General features: G+C 56.2%; 1 protein-coding gene across 2 annotated transcripts; it reads right to left on the reverse strand.

Annotated features, from left to right (window-relative positions):
- Window positions 1-925: 925 nt before the first annotated feature.
- On the reverse strand, window positions 926-11,120 carry Tnfrsf9 (TNF receptor superfamily member 9). Of its 2 annotated transcripts, XM_048350168.1 has the most exons (7): window positions 10,892-11,120; window positions 9,872-9,979; window positions 8,542-8,679; window positions 8,152-8,218; window positions 6,755-6,843; window positions 2,664-2,801; window positions 926-1,014 (listed from the first exon to the last, which is right to left on the reverse strand). In XM_048350168.1, exons 1-7 carry the CDS (start codon window positions 10,989-10,991, stop codon window positions 926-928), a joined length of 729 nt encoding a protein of 242 aa, XP_048206125.1. In that variant the 5' UTR covers window positions 10,992-11,120. The 2 variants fall into 2 exon arrangements, with proteins under 2 accessions (XP_048206125.1, XP_048206126.1); XM_048350169.1 differs by lacking the exon at window positions 9,872-9,979.
- Window positions 11,121-11,910: the final 790 nt, after the last annotated feature.

Genomic DNA, 11,910 nt, shown 5'->3' on the forward strand with positions numbered 1-11,910 from the left:
AATGAAATCGGCACACTGAAAGGTGAAAGTCTCATATAAAGGTAACTTCCAGGGGGCTGGGAATATGGCCTGGGGGTAGAGCGCTTGCCTCGCATGCTTGAAGCCCTGGGTTCGATTCCTCAGCACCACATATATAGAAAAAGCTGGAAGTGGCGCTGTGGCTCAGGTGGCAGAGTGCTAGCCTTGAGCAGAAAGAAGCCAGGGACAGTGCTCAGGCCCTGAGTTCAAGCTCCAGGACTGGCAACAACAACAACAACAAAAAGACAATTTTCAATGATTAAAACAAGACACAGCATAATACCATTTTCACAGAGTCCTCAAGCAGAACTAAATAACAGAGTTTTAGGGCTCCTCGTCATCTATCATATTTTCAAACATGTCAAGTCCAACATTACTTAAAACTATATAATGTATAACGTCATGTATAATATAATACATTTGTTAGCTTGGTGATTGGAATGATCACCTGTGGCAAATAAAAAACAAGCAAACAAAAATAAAAACCAGCCTGGGCAAAGGCTGGTGGTTCACGCCCGTCATCCTAGCCCCTGTGGATCTGAGGATCGTGGTTCAAAGCCAGCAAAGTCTGTCACTCTGACCTCCAACGAGCAAGCCAAAAGCCATAAGTAGAGCTGTGGCTCGAGGGGTAAAGTTCCAGCCTTGAGGAAATAAGCCAATTGAAAGCATGAGGCTCTGAGTTCAAGCCCCAGTCCCTCTACATAAACAAAATAAGAACACAGCAAGTAGCTCAGGCCTGTGAGGTGGTATTTATAAAACGCCTCCTCCTGTGCTACCCACTCGGTCCCGTAGTCTATTTTCAAGGAACCAACTCCGTAGCACCAGGACCAGCTTGCTGGGGCGTCCGTCGTGTGACATAGTTCAGGCCAGGAGGGTGGGGGCGCCGGGGCTCCTCGGGATTCCCACGTCACAGATGCCCCCCTCCCTCCTCCTCCTGCGGGAAGCCGCAGCTGCAGCCGTCTTCCTCCTGGGCCGTGCGTGCTGGCGCCTTGAACGCTCAAAAGCAAACAGAGCCGTCCGTTACGACCTCTTCTGACCACGTGACCCTTGCCACCCATCACAGCAGCAGCGCTGCGGTTTAAACCCCGGCCTTGCACTGGCTAGCCGGGCTCTCCACCGCTTGAACCACGCCACCCAGCTCATCCAGAACAGCTCTGAGCAGCAAATGTTCTCCACTCGCCTTTTATTCAACAAACACACCCACAATGAGGTGAATAGCACGTCTAAGCTTTTCCTAAGGATTGACTTTCTCCTTTGAAAACTAATTTCTTTATTTTCTACAACGACTTAAAACATGTCTTGACCTTGAGCCACTATAGCGTAAATATCCCTATGTCAGACACAAATGTGGATTCATTCCGGCAGTCCATAATTTCATCTCTGCAGCAACACTGATGAGAGACTAGACGGTTGTTTTGGATAAAGTTCTACCAGCAATGACAAAAACCCTAAAATAGGAAGACTAGGGTATGAATGTGAGCCTGGGAAAGAAGCAAAAACAGCAAGAAAGTGCGCTAGAGGTGTAGCTTAGCAGCAGAATGCTAGCCTAGCAGGCATGAGGTCTTGAGTTCAAGGCCCAGTAATAAAACAAAAACAAGTTGAGCCAGGGGCTGGGGCTCATGTCTGTAATCCTAGCTCCTCGGGAGGATGAGACCTGAGGATCATGGTCTAGAACCAGTTCAGGCAGGAAAATGGGATTCCAGTTAGCTACCAAAAAGGCCAGAAATAGAGCTGTGGCTTAAGTGGTAGAGCTCTAGCCTTGAGCAGCTCAGGGACAGTGCCCAGATCCTGAGTTCAAGTACCAGGACACACACATACTCTCTCTCTGTCTCTCTGTCTCTCTCTGTGTCACTCACTCACACACACACACACACACACACACACACTGTAGCAATACAAAATGCTGGCAGTGACGCAGAATAGTTGAATCTTTCATCCTTTGCTTGTGAGGGTGAAAATGTACGATTCCTTCTGGAAAGGAGTTCGGTCACTTCTTTCCTTTGTGGTTTCTTAAAGTTACATGTTAGCACATGGTGCTACAATTGCATTCTCTTAGCTGTATAACATATAGGGCCACTCAAAACCTAATCCCCCCCTAGCAGCTTTAGATATGAGAATAGAGAACTGGAAGCCACCAAGGGATTCCTCGGTAGATGCATGGTACAATAAACTGGGGTACACACATGCCAGGGGGGCCCCTCTGGGAAAATGCCCTGCCTTAACCCCGGGGGCTTCTGTTTCTGTTTGCTTAGCTGAGTGATACGTGCTGGTCAGTCGTGGGGTTTGAATTCAGGGCCTAGGCGCCGTCCTTAGCGTTTGCTCAAGGCTAGTGCTCTACCACTTCTGGTCTTCTGGTGGTTCATTGGAGATGAGAGTCTCGTGGACTTTCCTGCACGGCTGCCTCCTAAGTAGCTGGGATTACAGGCAAGGGCCACGGATGCCAGACTGCTTTTGGATTTTTAAGACAGGATGTCACCAGGCAGCACGCTCACCTGGGCCTCAGCCTCCCCGGTTCCGGGACGGCGGGCCTGCCCCGCTGTGCCCAACCCAACCTTGTTATCATAATTTAAAAAAACAACCCCGGGTCCTCGCTTCCCTCACTCGGATCCCTCCCAGGGGCTGCCCGCCGCGCGGGGTCGGCTTACGTCGTCGTTTGAAGATGTGCAGGCATGGCTTCCGGCTCCACCTCACCACGGAGAGCCGGAGGATGAAGACGAAGAGCAGCGCCAGTGCCGTGGCTGCCATCAGCACCGCGAAGACGGCGAGGCCCTGTGGAGAGGGACCTGGGCAGAGAGAGGGGCAGCAGTCACCGTCACACCAGGGTCACCACACCAGCGCCGTCACACCAGGGTCACCACACCAGCGCCGTCACACCAGGGTCACCACACCAGCGCCGTCACACCAGGGTCACCACACCAGCGCCGTCACACCAGGGTCACCACACCAGCGCCATCACACCAGGGTCATCACACCAGCGCCATCACACAAGTGCCATCACACCAGGGTCATCACACCAGCACCATCACACCAGGGTCATCACACCAGGGTCACCACACCAGCGCCGTCACACCAGGGTCACCACACCAGCGCCGTCACACAAGTGCCATCACACCAGGGTCGTCACACCAGCGCCGTCACACCAGGGTCACCACACCAGCGCCGTCACACCAGGGTCACCACACCAGCGCCGTCACACAAGTGCCATCACACCAGGGTCACCACACCAGCGCCGTCACACCAGGGTCATTACACCACTGTCATCACACCAGCACCGTCACACCAGGGTCATCACACCAGCGCCATTACACCAGTGCCATCACACAAGTGTCATCACACCAGCACCATCACACCAGGGTCACCACACCAGCGCCATCACACCAGGGTCATCACACCTGTGCCATCACACCAGGGTCATTACACCACTGTCATCACACCAGCACCGTCACACCAGGGTCATCACACCAGCACCATTACACCAGTGCCATCACACCAGAGTCATCACACCAGCACCATCACACCAGGGTCACCACACCAGCGCCATCACACCAGGGTCATCACACCAGCACCATCACACCAGAGTCATCACACCAGCGCCATCACACAAGTGCCATCACACCAGGGTCATCACACCAGCACCATCACACCAGGGTCATCACACCTGTGCCATCACACCAGGGTCACCACACCAGCGCCATCACACCAGTGCCATCACACAAGTGTCATCACACCAGCACCATCACACCAGGGTCACCACACCAGCGCCATCACACCAGGGTCATCACACCTGTGCCATCACACCAGGGTCATTACACCACTGTCATCACACCAGCACCGTCACACCAGGGTCATCACACCAGCGCCATTACACCAGTGCCATCACACCAGGGTCACCACACCAGCGCCATCACACCAGGGTCACCACACCAGCACCATCACACCAGGGTCACCACACCAGCGCCATCACACAAGTGCCATCACACCAGGGTCACCACACCAGCGCCATCACACCAGGGTCACCACACCAGCGCCATCACACCAGGGTCATCACACCAGCACCATCACACCAGAGTCATCACACCAGCGCCATCACACCAGGGTCATCACACCAGCGCCATCACACCAGGGTCATCACACCAGCGCCATTACACCAGTGCCATCACACAAGTGTCATCACACCAGCACCATCACACCAGGGTCACCACACCAGCGCCATCACACCAGGGTCATCACACCTGTGCCATCACACCAGGGTCATTACACCACTGTCATCACACCAGCACCGTCACACCAGGGTCATCACACCAGCACCATTACACCAGTGCCATCACACCAGAGTCATCACACCAGCGCCATCACACAAGTGCCATCACACCAGGGTCATCACACCAGCACCATCACACCAGGGTCATCACACCTGTGCCATCACACCAGGGTCATTACACCACTGTCATCACACCAGCACCGTCACACCAGGGTCATCACACCAGCGCCATTACACCAGTGCCATCACACCAGGGTCACCACACCAGCGCCATCACACCAGGGTCACCACACCAGCGCCATCACACCAGGGTCACCACACCAGCGCCGTCACACAAGTGCCATCACACCAGGGTCATCACACCAGCACCGTCACACCAGGGTCACCACACCAGCGCCATCACACCAGGGTCATCACACCAGCACCATCACACCAGAGTCATCACACCAGCGCCATCACACCAGGGTCATCACACCAGCGCCATCACACCAGGGTCATCACACCAGCGCCATCACACCGGGGTCATCACACCAGCGCCATCACACCGGGGTCATCACACCAGCACCATCACACCAGGGTCATCACACCAGCACCATCACACCAGGGTCACCACACCAGCGCCATCAAACCAGGGTTATCACATCAGTGTTGTGGGCTCTCTCTCTCGACTTCCCCTCGCTTAGGGGGGGAAGCGGCTTGTCCGCCCCTTCCTGGGTGGTCCATGATCGCTCACGCGGGAGCGATGGCCACGGGTAGCCTCGGTGGCGTGTGGTCGCAGGGTGCCCCAAAGCCGCCAAGAACGACACGGACGCGTGGGTCCCTAGAGAAAAACCTCTAGGGCTTCTGTCTATTCAAATGAGGAGCCTCCCAGATATACCCCAAAGGTGGGCACAAGAGAGGGGCCCCTGATTGGTCCCAAGGGGCTGTCCCTCAAGTGATGTCAGACTTCCTTCTCTTCCTGTTAAAGACAGGAAGGGGAGGGACAGGCTGAGGTCAGCTGTGGCCCCTTAAAGGTGCAGCTGACCCCAACAAGTGTCATCACACCTCTGTTATCACACCACTTATCACACCAGGGTCACCACACCAGCGCCATCACACCAGGGTCATCACACCAGTGACATCACACCACTGCCATCACACACCACCATCATGCCACTGTTATCACACCACAGCCATCACACCAGTGTCATCACACCAATACCATCCTATCAGTGTCATCACACACACACCCTCACACCAGGGTTATCACACTGATGCTATCATGGATGCCATCACAACTCAAATGAACTCAAAAGCAAAAGAACCATTGCGAGCTGGGAAGGTGGCCTAGTGGTACAGTGCCTGCCTCGTATACACGAAGCCCTGGGTTCGATTCCTCAGCACCACATGTATGGAAAACGCCAGAAGTGGTGCTGTGACTCAAGTGGCAGAGTGCTAGCCTTGAGCAAAAAGAAGCCAGGGACAGTGCTCAGGCCCTGAGTCCAAGGCCCAGGACTGGCAAAAAAAAAAAAAGAACAAAAAACAACCATTGCCCCCAGAAGCCATGACAGTGAAGCAGCTCGGCCTGTGTAGCAGATGGAGAATGGAGGGCCCCAGAACCCCCTTTCCTTGGTGTTCCCCAAGGCTCCATAGCTATTTGGGGTGAGCCTAGCCGCAGGCTGACTTCTATTGAACAATGATCTCAGAAAACCAGGGGGGGTCTATGAAGGCCCCGGAGGTCGCAGCTGTGGGCACATCTGCATGGGCCGTGCGGGGAGAGCCGCCCAGACAGTGCCCCGCTGTCTCCCCTTCCCTCCCTTCCCCTCCTCTCTGCTTTTATTTCCCCCCTCTGGCTTTCTTTCCTATCCTATTTATTTTTCTGTATGGGAAGTCTATGTCCCTAATATGTTTTCGTGTCTGCAGGGTCTGTAGTAATTAGCTCTTTCTTCATTCTCGAAATTGCTAATCTGCCTCCTCTTTTTCTTTGTCGTATTTCTAGATGCCCTTCAATTTCATCGATATTTTTAAGAATCAGCTTGAAGTTTTTTCTCTGTGCTCTTCCTGTTTTCTTATTTTTTGTCTTTATTGTCCAAGTGAAGTACAGAAGGGTTACATTACATTTCTCTTCTTCTTCTCTTTTTTTTTTTTCCCCCCCCAGTCCTGGCCTGAGCACTGTCCCTGGCTGCTTCTTGCTCAAGGCTAGCACTCCGCCGCTTGAGCCACAGCGCCCCTTCTGGCTTTTTCCATATATGTGGTGCTGGGGAATCGAACCCAGGGCTTCACGTACACGAGGCGAGCGCTCTACCACGAGGCCACGTTCCCAGCCCCTCTTATTTCCTTTGGCGCGCGTTCACAGCCCAGCGCCGCCCTGGGTGGCCGCCCCCCGGCCTCCGTCTGTTAAACCCCGGGGTGACGGGCGCGCCCGCCCCCAGCCCCCACCACGGCCCCAGGCCCCGTCCCCGGCTGTTGCGGGGCCGGCGGGATGGCGGAGGGTACCTGGAGAGGAGACGGCCAGGGCCGGGCCGCAGATCACATCACGGGTCCGGGTCCCCATCACAAGGACAGACTTTCCATCCGAGGAGCAGCTGAGACGGTGGAGAGAAGCGCGCTCAGAGCATCCGCCTGGGTGCGGAGGACTGGACGGAGAGCTCCGCCATCTGTCCCGACAGGGCACCCAGCCGCGGGCAGAGGGTGCGCAGAACCCCTCAGCTTGCTTCCCGCACGCGTCGCTGGCCTGTACCCCACTTCCCACACCTAACTGAGCTCTTCTTTCTCCCCGGCAGGGAGCGGGGCTGGGCCGGCGGGTGACAGAGCCCCGGGGGCTGTGCCTGCCTGTCTCAAGCCCCCCCCCTCCGTCCTCACAAGCCCCGCCCCCTCCGTCCTCACAGCTGACCTGTCTCAAGCCCCGCCCCTCCATCCTCACAAGCCCCCTCCTTCCTCACAAGCCCCGCCCCCTCCGTCCTCACAGCTGACCTGTCTCAAGCCCCGCCCCCTCCTTCCTCACAAGCCCCGCCCCCTCCTTCACAGCTGACCTGTCTCAAGCCCCGCCCCCTCCTTCTTCACAAGCCCAGCCCCCTCCTTCCTCACAGCTGACCTGTCTCTAGCCCCGCCCCTCCTTCCTCACAAGCCCCGCCCCCTTCCTCACAGCTGACCTCTCAAGCCCCGCCCCCTCCTTCCTCACAAGCCCCCCTCCTTCCTCACAGTGGACCTGTCTCAAGCCCCGCCCCTCCTTCCTCACAAGCCCTGCCCCCTCCTTCCTCACAGCTGACCTATCTCTAGCCCCACCCCTCCTTCCTCACAAGCCCCGCCCCCTTCCTCACAGCTGACCTATCTCTAGCCCCACCCCTCCTTCCTCACAGCGGACCTGTCTCAAGCCCCGCCCCTCCTTCCTCACAAGCCCTGCCCCCTCCTTCCTCACAGCTGACCTATCTCTAGCCCCACCCCTCCTTCCTCACAAGCCCCGCCCCCTCCTTCCTTACAACTCACCTGTCTCAAGCCCCGCCCCTCCTTCCTCACAAGCCCCGCCCCCTCCTTCCTCACAGCTGACCTGTCTCAAGCCCTGCCCCTCCTTCCTCACAAGCCCCGCCCCCTCCTTCCTCACAGCTGACCTGTCTCAAGCCCCGCCCCCTCCTTTATCACAAGCCCCGCCCCCTCCTCCCTCACAGCCGAGCCCTGGCACTGCCCAAGGGGCCCGCAGGGGGAGGAGCACCCGTGCCAGTGGGGGGGGGGTGCTCTGCCGCCTTACAGAGGGACACGGGGTCTGGCGGGGCGCCCCGGCTCACGCCTGTGATCCTAGCCCCTCCAGAGGCTGAGAGCTGACATGGCCGGCAAAGCCGAGAGACCCCCGCTTCCCCGGTTCCTTTATTGCGTAAGCAAAATGAAATGATACTTGCTTTGTCCAGGGTCGACAGGTGTTACTTCCCTGGTCATTAAATGTCCCAAAGGAGCAGTCTGCACAGCCTGGCATTCGGGGACAAGGGAGAAGGAGACACGTCAGCATTTCCTCGCATCCCTCCTGAGGCGCACAGAAACCCCACTGGGGACGGAACCCCGGCAGGCTGTCCCGGGGCCGCCTGGGCAGAGCCTGCTAGGACACTATGTCTACAGCATGCAGAGAACTGCGCTTCTACCCATCACCCCGGGGCCTGGTTTCAAACCTAGGAGAAAGAGCTCGACTTTGATTCAAATACGTCCTTCACTAAAGCATGGCACAAATGTCCCCCGCCGACCTCGCTGCTGAGGCTCTAAGCCGCGACGAGCTGGGACAGGAAGCGGGCGCCTACCTGCCCCGGTGAACTCTTGACCTGGCTGGCAGTCTGGTTCACACTGGGAGCAGCCTGGCCCCAGGCAGCGGAATCCCGAGATGCACTCACACTCCGTGTTGCCGGTGGAGGAACATTCCTTCTTGACCCTGAAAAGACCTGCAAAGCCCCCCAGTGTTTCGCGACACCCGGCCTCCAAGTCCAAGAAGCAAACGTGTACTGTCCTGTGCTTGGGAGGCTGGTGCTATTCTGCTGAGACATGCCTCCGGCACAGTTTTGTGCTGTTAACTTTAGGATAGCCCCTCCCTATCCTGAGCCTGCACTGAGCCACCTACTTCAGGCTTCCCATAGTTGCTAGGAACACAGGCGCACATAAACGGTGTCCAGTTTCCTTCTGTAGAGATGGAGCCTCGTGGACTTTTCTGCCTGGGCTGGCCTGGGACTGTGATCCACCTCATCTCAGCCCTCCACGTAGCTAGGAGGACAAGAGTAGGATACTGCCACCTGGCTTACTTACAATGTTCTAAAGATTTGTACAGCCAGGCGCCGGTGGCTCACGCCTGTCATCCTAGCTACTCAGGAAGCTGAGATCTGAGGGTCATGGTTCAAAGCTGGCCCAGGCAGGGAAGTCCGTGAGACTTACCTCCAGTTAACCACCAGAAAACCAGAAGTGGAGCTGTGGCTCAGAGTGGTAGACACTAGCCTTGAGCAAAAAAGACCTCAGGGACCGTGCCCAGGCCCTGAGTTCAAGCCCCACAACAGATCCAAAGAAGATTTTACAGTATCATACAATGCTTACTTTGTTTTGAGACAGGGTCTTGCTCTGTAGCTCAGGCTGACCTAGCCTCCCAACCTTGAGACCTCCATCAAGACATTTTTATACTTCACAAATTTAAAACCTCCCCTTTCATACAGACATCTCCTCTGCTATTTACAAAGCTCAACACAAAGTAATTGCCACTATGAGCAGAAATCATCCCACTTAGCTAGACCATTGACCGAATGATCAGCACCTATGATGCCTAAGATTTGTTTTTCTTTTTGTGTGTGGGAGCTGGTCCTGGGTCTTGAACTCAGGGCCGGGGAGCTGTGTTTTTTAACTTTTCTGCTCAAGGCTAGCACTCTACCACTTGAGCCCCAGCTCCACTTCTGGCTTTTTGCTGCTTCCCTGGAGATAAATGTCTCCTAGACTTTCCTTCCCCAGGCTGACTTTGAACTGTGATCCTCAGCTCTCAGCACGCTGAGTGGCTGGATTACAGGTGCAAGCCACGGGGGTTGGCTGGTGCTGAAGACTGCAGTAGAGACGGTCAGCAGGCTGAACGGCGCGAGCCCTCCCGCCGCCCTCCCGTACCTTCGCACGCCCGGCACAGGCGGCAGGCCCTCTGCCCGGCCGTGCTGGAGTAGCTGCTTGCGGGGCAGGGTGTGCACAGCTGGCTTCCGTCTCTCCTGCAGAAGGTACCTGGCGGGAGCAGGGGACAGGTGGAATTGTGCGGCAAGGCGCAGTCATGCAAAGCCCCAGGGTGGTCACAAGAAAATCAGCATCATTTATTTTCTAGATGTCACAGTGATGGCCATTTACTTTGTCCATTGATTGTGTGTGTGTGTGTGTGTCTGTGTACCTACCAGTCCTGGGGCTTGAGCCCAAGGCCTAGGTGCTGTGTCTGAGCTTTGTGCTCAAGGCTAGCACTCTACCACTTTGAGCCACAGCTCCACTTCTGGTTTTCTGGTAGTTAATTGGAGATAATTGTGTCACAGATTTTCTTGCCTAGCCTGGCTTTGAACCGTGGTCCTCAGAGCTCAGCCTTCTGAGTAGCTAGGACTATAGGCATGAGCCCCTGGCCACCGCCCCGCCCCACCCCCCAGCTGACTTTTTTAATAGCATACATTTTCAAGATTATCCTCAGCCAAATCAAAGACTTAGAAATACCACCACCCACAACAAATCAAGAGAAAGACAGTTTTCCCTTATCTACTGAAAAACATAGACTGATTTCCCCTGGTTGATCCTGGAGGTGATCAGGACTCCAGCCTGGCCGCGCTACTGCCCCGAGCTCTGAGAGCAGCTGACTTTCTCACTGCTGAAGCCGCTCCGCCTCCTGCCCAGCCCCGGCCTGCTCCCCGCCCTGCCGCCAGAACCCAGGAGCTGAGCTGACCTGGGGCTGTATGCTATTGTCCTACGCCCGCCTCATCCATCCTAGCCGACAATCCCTCCTCGGAAAGAGCTGACACCCAGAGGCTGAGTAGAGCTGGTGGGTAGCATCCAATCACCCTCGCCAAGTCAATGAACCACCCGTCCCCCAAAGCAGACCCAGCCCCGACGGACAGGTGACCCCAGGACACCGGTGTGTGCTCGTGTTCACTCGAGACTCACCAGCGGCACAACTGCTACAGGCAGCCTGCAGGGAACTGGTCCTCTCCAAGTTCACGAGCAGCAGCACGGCGGACGCCACGCGGTAGCAGGCTCCTCCCATGGCGACACCGCGCGGAGGTGCGCTCGGAACCCGCTTCTCCCGCCTTGCCAGCGAAGGAGCGCGCCTGGCCTGCGAAACGGAAGCATTGCCCAGGAGGGGCTGTTTCTCCTTCCAGAATCCCGGAGATTCCAACCACGGGCCTGTGACTCGGAGGTGTTAGGGAGCAATGAATAGTGGGGTATCCATGATGGAAAAATAACAAATCCATAGACCCTTCTGCAAGAGGAGGGTAAGTTGCCAAAGCCCAGGAGTGAACTTTCCAATGATGTCTGTAAAACGCAGACCTGTCAGTGGTAGGGGTGTCTGGGATTTTCGGGGACCCTAAGCGTTGACATCCACGTGAGACCCCAGAGCCAGTGGCTCACGCCTGTCATCCTAGCTACTGAAGATCACAGCTTGAAGGCAGCGGGGCAGGAAAGTCCTTGAGACTCTTTCTCTCCAATGAACCACAAAAAAGCGGAGCTGTAGCTCAAGAGGCAAAGTGCCAGCCTTGAGTGAGAAAGCTAAGGAACAACACCCAGGCCCCGAGTTCAAGGCCCAGGACCAGCACACAAAACCAGCCAAACCAAAACCTCCCCCAGGGCGCTGCTGGCTGAGAGCCAGAGTCCAGCCGGTGCGTGGCCTGCGGCCATCGCAGCGACAGGCCAGCCTTGGTCCCGCCTCCTCTGCGGACACCTCACCCGGGAGCTAGGACGAGCTCCCTGCCCGTTCATCATCACGGATCCTTCACCACAGAGGAAGACTTGTCTGTTTCGAGAACTGAGCTTGTAGAGAACGAGAGAGTTCAAAGAAAAGCCGCTTTTCTTTGCCCTCTGTGGAGTGGGGTTTTAGAGAGAGGTTACCATAAATCAGAAGGAAAGAGAGTCTCAAAATGTTCCCTAAGATCCAAGTGCATCCTCCCGCCCCCCCCGCCCCCCCC

This window comes from Perognathus longimembris, chromosome 7 (assembly GCF_023159225.1).
Source record: "Perognathus longimembris pacificus isolate PPM17 chromosome 7, ASM2315922v1, whole genome shotgun sequence".
In the NCBI taxonomy this organism is placed as follows: Eukaryota; Metazoa; Chordata; class Mammalia; order Rodentia; family Heteromyidae; genus Perognathus; species Perognathus longimembris.